Source organism: Paramisgurnus dabryanus, chromosome 5, assembly GCF_030506205.2.
Source record: "Paramisgurnus dabryanus chromosome 5, PD_genome_1.1, whole genome shotgun sequence".
NCBI lineage: Eukaryota > Metazoa > Chordata > Actinopteri > Cypriniformes > Cobitidae > Paramisgurnus > Paramisgurnus dabryanus.
In genome coordinates this window covers 42,959,935-42,966,953 of record NC_133341.1, presented here as the reverse complement: position 1 = coordinate 42,966,953, position 7,019 = coordinate 42,959,935, and the positions used below count along the sequence as shown (strand labels likewise).

General features: G+C 35.3%; 2 protein-coding genes across 2 annotated transcripts; one reads left to right on the top strand and one right to left on the bottom strand.

Annotated features, from left to right (window-relative positions):
- Positions 1-437: 437 nt before the first annotated feature.
- On the bottom strand, positions 438-2,426 carry mis12 (MIS12 kinetochore complex component). Its single transcript, XM_065284660.1, has 2 exons — positions 2,350-2,426; positions 438-1,666 (listed from the first exon to the last, which is right to left on the bottom strand). Exons 1-2 carry the CDS (start codon positions 2,363-2,365, stop codon positions 1,035-1,037), a joined length of 648 nt encoding a protein of 215 aa, XP_065140732.1. The 5' UTR covers positions 2,366-2,426; the 3' UTR covers positions 438-1,034.
- Positions 2,427-2,785: 359 nt separating this feature from the next.
- On the top strand, positions 2,786-6,505 carry derl2 (derlin 2). Its single transcript, XM_065284248.1, has 7 exons — positions 2,786-2,920; positions 3,308-3,373; positions 3,474-3,547; positions 3,671-3,764; positions 5,261-5,456; positions 5,632-5,722; positions 6,030-6,505. Exons 1-7 carry the CDS (start codon positions 2,828-2,830, stop codon positions 6,133-6,135), a joined length of 720 nt encoding a protein of 239 aa, XP_065140320.1. The 5' UTR covers positions 2,786-2,827; the 3' UTR covers positions 6,136-6,505.
- Positions 6,506-7,019: the final 514 nt, after the last annotated feature.

The window sequence follows — 7,019 nt, the reverse complement described above, 5'->3', positions numbered from 1 at the left end:
AATATTTATTTTACATCTTAAAAAAAGTCAGTGAAATGTCCCCTTCTTTAGTAGTTCTTAAGATATATAAGTGTACTTCTCTGTGCTATTTTAAAACACCACGAATATAAACTAAAATCTGCTAAAAATGTATTTACGTACTACTTGTAGCATTGAACCTATCTTTGTATGAAAGTTGGGTTCAAGTTTAATAAAAGTGTTAACAAAATATTTTTTTTAATACAGAGGTAGTATGTTAAAAGCATATTTTAGACTCAAAATAGCACAAATAAGTACACTTAGATATCTTAAGAACATATTAAGAAGGACTAAAAAAAGAGTTTTTAGTATATCAAGTACTTTAAAGAAGTGTCCTTTTTTTCACCCGAGTCTCCTTTTATACTAATCTCTTACAGCACGTATTGATGATTTTGTTCATGCACAAAACAGCTTCATAATAAAAACACAAAATCGTTTTATTGTTATTTACAGTTATGGTCAAAACAAGATCTAAAATCCTTAAATTTCTACTTTTGAGCTGACTCTTAAAATCTTTAAATAGCGTATTTAAAAGACAAAAATTTTAGACCCTCCACTTCAGGGGAGCGATTGGGCACTGTACATTTCAATGTGAACTTGACACTTTTATCCTCTAAACTCATCAAGACTTTTCCAAAACTTGATGTTTAGGTGTAAAGACAGTCAGGCTGAAAAGACATAAGTTTGGGCCTGTTAAATTTGGTATAATCTAATGCAGACCTGACTGTATTGAACATCAAAGGAATCAAATCGTAAATGGGAAAACCCAGTGACTGAAAATGGGAGAGATGGACCTCATATTAAACAACAAAGGAAAATCCCCTGATTACAAATGTATTGCTTTGAACCTGGACTGACAACGCCATCTGTATGATAATGCAATTGTGCTAGTCTTCGCATAATTCACTTGCACACCACCTCCCCCTGGTGGATAGATCATGTCAATACATCTTACTTCTAACCAGAAACTTATGTGTATGATTGTTCCTTGAAAGCATCAAGCATTGTGTAAACCATCAAACTTTATCCAGTTCCTTACTCTGCTTGCTTATCTTTCCCATAACATCCTGGAGTTGGCCCACAGTCTCCATCATGTACCGGATGCTGTCTTGGACATTTCCCATGCCCTCCCGTCTCCACGAGACACGCAGCTCCTCTATCCATCTCAGGACCTCATCCAGTTGTTTTTGCGTCTCCTTCTGCTCCTCAAGCTCAGCGAGAAGCGCTTGCTTGGCGCAAACGTCTGCTTCATAAGCCTGCTGCAGTTTTGCGATGGAGCCCTGCAGCTTCATGAGGTCTTCTTTGCCTTCAGGATATTTCTGGTGAAGCTGGTCATCGGGAAGTAGGACATTGGGAGGAATGTTGAGAACGCGGTCCATCAGCATCCCTTTCATGCGCTGAAACATGACTTCAAAGCGCTCCTGGAGGAACCGGCGCAGCTTCTGGGTGCTCTCTCGAGCCGTCAGTCGGAGCTCTGCCGAAGGCTCCTGTCCTGGACTCAACCTTTTAACGAACACGGACTCAACAGCGACCAGTATGTGGTTGAGGGAGTCCCGAAAAGCATTGTAGATTCGTAAAGTGCAGGTCTCAGGAGTGAAGCCGAAGAACTGCGCTTCGTAAAGCTGAAGGGATTCAGATCCCTGTGAAACTAGAAACAAATGAGGTAACGTTACAAGTTTAGTATTCACCATGTGAAAATATATTAAGAGACACAAATACAGTACTATAAATATATTGGTCTGGCTACATCCCTACTATTATTTTTACAGCTTGTATTATGTACAAGCTTTAATGTATTTCCTATGAAATAGGATGCATTAGATATATTATAACCTTTCTATAATCTTTAATTGCTACTTTTTCTTTTCTTTTTATTCCATTAGATTATAATCTATTTATAATGACAATAAAATTAGCAGTAATACTAAGACTTACATTTTCTATCATATATGATATAGGCCTACATATTAAATATTTGAATATAAATATTTAAATAAATATATGAAGCGTTATACAAACAAACTTAAGCTGGATTTTTTTTATTCATACGTTTTTATGGTTTGTTCTGCAACGTATTTTATGTTGAGGTGCTTTACAACAATGCAAAAGAGTTTTAAAAAAAAATCGCTACAGCAATAACGTTAGTTGAATTAAACTGAAAAGTCAACAAGTTACTGAAAACCGGGTAATGTTACGCTAAAACGTTTAGTTAAACATTAAATGACAAAACATAAGACATAAGTGTTTAAGACTGTATATTTAATGTCAATATTGTCTAGAAGTGGGTTGTAATTAATATAAAAGGCCAAAAAAGCTGAATATATTGTTTACCTCCACTTTCTGTCATCTCGGTAGCCCGCGCGCATTTCAATCCTCTTCGTGTGTCAATACACGCACGTACACGTACACAACAGCGCCCCCTAGTAATCAGGAGCCTACAGGAAAAATGCGTATAAATATTAATAGTTTAACCCTTTTGACATTTAAACCAGCATCGAGTAAAATCGATGATTTCTGCATTTTGTAAAAATACTACGTTTTTGTTTCACAATTCGTTTGATCGGCTTTTAAAATAAACTCCAAAATTTGCACACGTCTGATGACAACTTTCGCCGACCAATAGAAAAATGCCATACGTTCATTGCCTGGGAAATTGTAATGATTGACACCTCAAATAACCAATCAGAGACAGAAGATTTTCAAGTCCTGGCGAATGAGAAACGTCGAGTGCTGAAATGACCGCCCTCATTCGCTCGGAGAGTCAATGACGTGTCAGGAAGGTGCCGGAAGCGCCGCTGTCGCTTCAAAAATGGCTTACCAGACAATCCGACAGGAATATTTTCAGATTCCTATCGTTACCAGAGCTTATACCACCGCTTGCGTACTCACAACAGCCGCCGTGGTGAGTAAATACATGATTCTTTCATTCTTAAATGAGTCTTAAACGCTGCTTGTTTCGAGGTTACGTCCACGTACCGTTAAAACAGGGCTGGCATCCCCTGGCGTTAGCAGTACATATGAACACAGAAAGCTTAATTTAATTATTTCTGTTTGAAGAGATAGATATTTGTGTTTAAGCGTCAAATAGTTTGGCTTCTAGTTTGACAGTCTAGTGTGCTTGTTGCTTCCTGCGTTACGTCCACTGAACTGTCATGCACTGATAGTTAAACCTCAAAGTGATGCTATCAGTAACTTTTTAGGTTCAGTAATTGTTTTAAATAACCTGTTTATCTATAACATGTTCAATATGTCATCTTACCTGATGGTAATGTTAACTTTTTGTTTACAGCAACTAGAACTCATCACACCTTTTCAGCTTTATTTCAACCCAGACTTAATATTAAAGAATTATCAGGTAAGTGTTGGTTTGATTTTAGTCCTACTCATTGTGTAATATAATAAACAATATCTTGTTTTTTTTCTTAAAGTAATTCCAAATATTTTCTCATGGACAGGTATGGCGGTTAATAACCAACTTCCTGTTTTTCGGTCCGGTTGGGTTCAACTTCTTATTCAACATGATATTTTTGTATCCTTCCTTATTATAATATTATTCATTTGTAGCCAGTTAATAAATGTATCCAATCCGTGTATGCATGAGGACCGAAGTTTTTGTTTATGAAGGTTATGTTCCTTAATCTGAGCGCCACAGGTACCGGTACTGTCGGATGTTGGAGGAGGGCTCCTTCAGAGGCAGAACCGCTGACTTTGTCTTTATGTTTCTCTTCGGTGGCCTTCTCATGACTGTATCCTTTAACTTTGTGTTGAATTGCTGGTGTGGGACTCTCCAATGTTTTTATGCAGGCATATTTACACACTGAAAGAATATCACAAAACCAGCCAAGAATATGTCCTCTTACAGTGCCCTCTATAAGTATTGGGAAAGTAAAGACAAAATGTATGTCTCCTACTGTCTCAATGCTGGACTTTATGCATCTTTTAAAGAGGACATATGAAGAAAATCTGACTTTTTTCATGTTTAAGTGCTATAATTGGATCCCCAGTGCTTGTATCAACCTAGAAAATGTGAAAAAGATCAACCTGGTAACTTAGTTTTAGTAAACCAATAGGTCATTGAAATGTGGCTCCCATTGTGATGTCAGAAGGGGATAATACCACCCCTTAATTTGCACTATCCAAACAAAGCACTGCCGTTTAGTTTTTTGCATTTTAAAGGACATACCCAAAACGCACATTTTAAAATTATTATAATCCATTATCCATATGGTATTTTGAGCTAAAACTTCACATACGTAGTCTGAGGGCACCAAATATTTATTTTACATCTTAAAAAAGTTTGTGAAATGTCCCCTTTAAGGTTTAGACATTTCTTGACTCCACAGCAAACAAAGCAGTTTTCCCCTTTTGTCCCAATACTTACTAGTGGGCATTATATTTGCAATTTTTTTCTATTTATCCACCTTTCAAATAAATAAATAAAATGGTCACCTTTTAAATGTGCTATATTTTGAATATTAAAATGAAGCCTATTTTTGTAAAAAAATATATATATATATTTTTTCATCAAAATTAAATCACTAATTCCTGAAAAAAAATCTTTAAAAATAATTATATTCGTTCGTTTATTATTGCATATTTGGAATAATAAAAAAGTCGTCAGAAAAGTGGTAACCAAAATGATAAACCAGCCAAGTCTTATATTTTAACTATGGCTGTCAAAAGATTAAAAACTCTATTAAAATATACATGTAAATTTTCTTTAATACATACCTGCATGTGTGTGTATTTATATATACAAAATAATTACACACAGTGCGCACACACATTTATTATGCAAAAACAAACTTTCAGAGAACCCTCCTTTCTAGCAGTAGCACAACAGATGATGTTATACAGAGAGTGGGTTTCCTTTATTTCAAGTCATCTTAATAAAAAACCTTTTGTTTATATGCATAAAGGCCCAAACACGTAGCCAAAATTATAAACCAACCAAGCATTATATTTTAACTAGGGCTGTCAAAAGATTAATTGCGATTAATCGCATACAAAATAAAAGATTGTGTTTGCATAATATATTTGTGTGTGTATTGTGTGTTATTATTATGTATATATAAATGCACAAATGCATGTATAAATGTAATATTTTTTTTATTTATTTACATTTTTTAATTTATATATAATAAAAAAAATCAAAATTTAAATGTAAATGTTTCTTTAAAAATCTTTTGTTCACCTACATGTATGCCCAAATACGATTATATATTTCTTAATAGGTGTGCAGATATTTGGCACATTTGTAAATCTTGTGTTCTTGGGCCAAGCGTTCACCATTATGCTGGTGTACATATGGAGCAGAAGAAATCCGAACGTACGCATGAATTTCTTTGGCCTTTTGAATTTCCAGGCGCCCTTCCTTCCCTGGGTGCTCATGGGATTCTCCCTGCTGCTGGGCAACTCCATCATTGTGGATCTTTTAGGTATTTATTATTTTGTTTATGCAAACACCTGCATTGATGCGCATCTCGGGAACATAACAACATTTGGCGCTTGGCTGGTTTCTTTAAATAGAAATCAGATTTTTTTATTTCAATAAATTTGTTTTTAGAGATGAGTTTAGTAAGCTAATGTATTTTTTTCTTTTAATAATGCAAGGCATTGCAGTGGGACATGTTTATTTCTTTCTGGAGGATGTGTTTCCCAACCAACCAGGTGGTGGCAGATGGCTAAGGACTCCTTCCTTTCTGTGAGTCATAGCTTTTATTTAGCAGGATATCGTTTTTTATATTGCTCAAAAAATCTAATTACTGAATAAAAATATTATTCTTTATACTTAATTGGTCACTTTAAAGGCTGTAATATATTTTATTTTTACTATGGAAGAACAAATGAGAGTACCACATCACATCAAACAACCCTTGGACACTTTTGTTGTATAAAAGAATTTAGTAAATTTCCTTTAGATTATTTCCTTCTGTGTTGGTCCACATGAAAAATAAAATGTAAAATGTTTTGTTTATAAGTAAATCTGATCTTTTTTTCTATCCTCTTAGTAAAATGATCTTTGATACACCAGAGGAAGATGCCAACTACAACCCTTTACCTGAGGAGCGTCCCGGAGGTTTTGGCTGGGGAGAGGGTCAGCGACTTGGAGGATAGACCCGGTGCTTTCGTGCCTGCCACTTAACAGACATCCCTGAGAACAAGGAAAAAATATATTTTTCCCAACTTGTTTCTCTTATGCTGTACAAAAGAACAGGAGCTCAATTTACTGAGCAAGAGGGGGACTTACAGTTTGTCTGAAAAGAAATCATCTGACTCAAAATCCCTAAGAGTCATAACGCTTCTGACAGCGGAAATGGATTTAGAAAAGGAACGGACTATTGATCTGTTGCTATTGCCATTTCTGTCCTGTGCAACAGTGTTTCCAAATGAAGCAGCTGCGCAAGAAAAATATCTATTGATAGACACAAGGACAGTTGTAATTTTACTTTTTTTTTTTTTTTAATAAATGTGTGTTAAAAATGTATTGCGATGAGTATTGATTTTATCTAAAGTCACTTATAGTGCATTCAAGGTATACATTTTATTAGTATGTTGGTTTTAATAAAGAAAATATTTTAATCACCTTCATTAAGCTTAAAGATAGATAGACCGACAGATAAGTACTTCATAATCCCCTCTGGGGAAATTGGTTTGCATGAGCAGCCAATTGAACCAAACACAATAAATATTTACTTTGCAATGAATTCACAATACAGAAATACAAAATATACACATATTATGCAATGAAAATGGCATTCTTTCCTTAAGGGGGTAAGGGTTTGGGTGTGGCTGCCTAATTAACCAAAGGTCAATGCTGCTGCTGCACATGCTGGATGCAAAGTAGTCATGTTGCAGTAGATCTTCTGTAGCGTCACTTTTGCGCTGGGTTGGGATCAGTCTTAAGTAAATCCTTAAACCACCAACCATTTTAAGCCAAAGATCACTGACCTCGGCCTTGATGAAACAAAAGATCTACCTTTCGAGAATATGATAACTGA

Bases quoted from the DNA above. Each gene is read 5' to 3' on its own strand.
- derl2 (XM_065284248.1), top strand. From the start codon at position 2,828: ATGGCTTACCAGACAATCCGACAGGAATATTTTCAGATTCCTATCGTT. The intron at 3,374-3,473 runs GTAAGTGTTGGT...TCTCATGGACAG, and splicing joins TAATATTAAAGAATTATCAG to GTATGGCGGTTAATAACCAA. The intron at 3,765-5,260 runs GTATCCTTTAAC...ATAGGTGTGCAG, and splicing joins TCGGTGGCCTTCTCATGACT to ATATTTGGCACATTTGTAAA.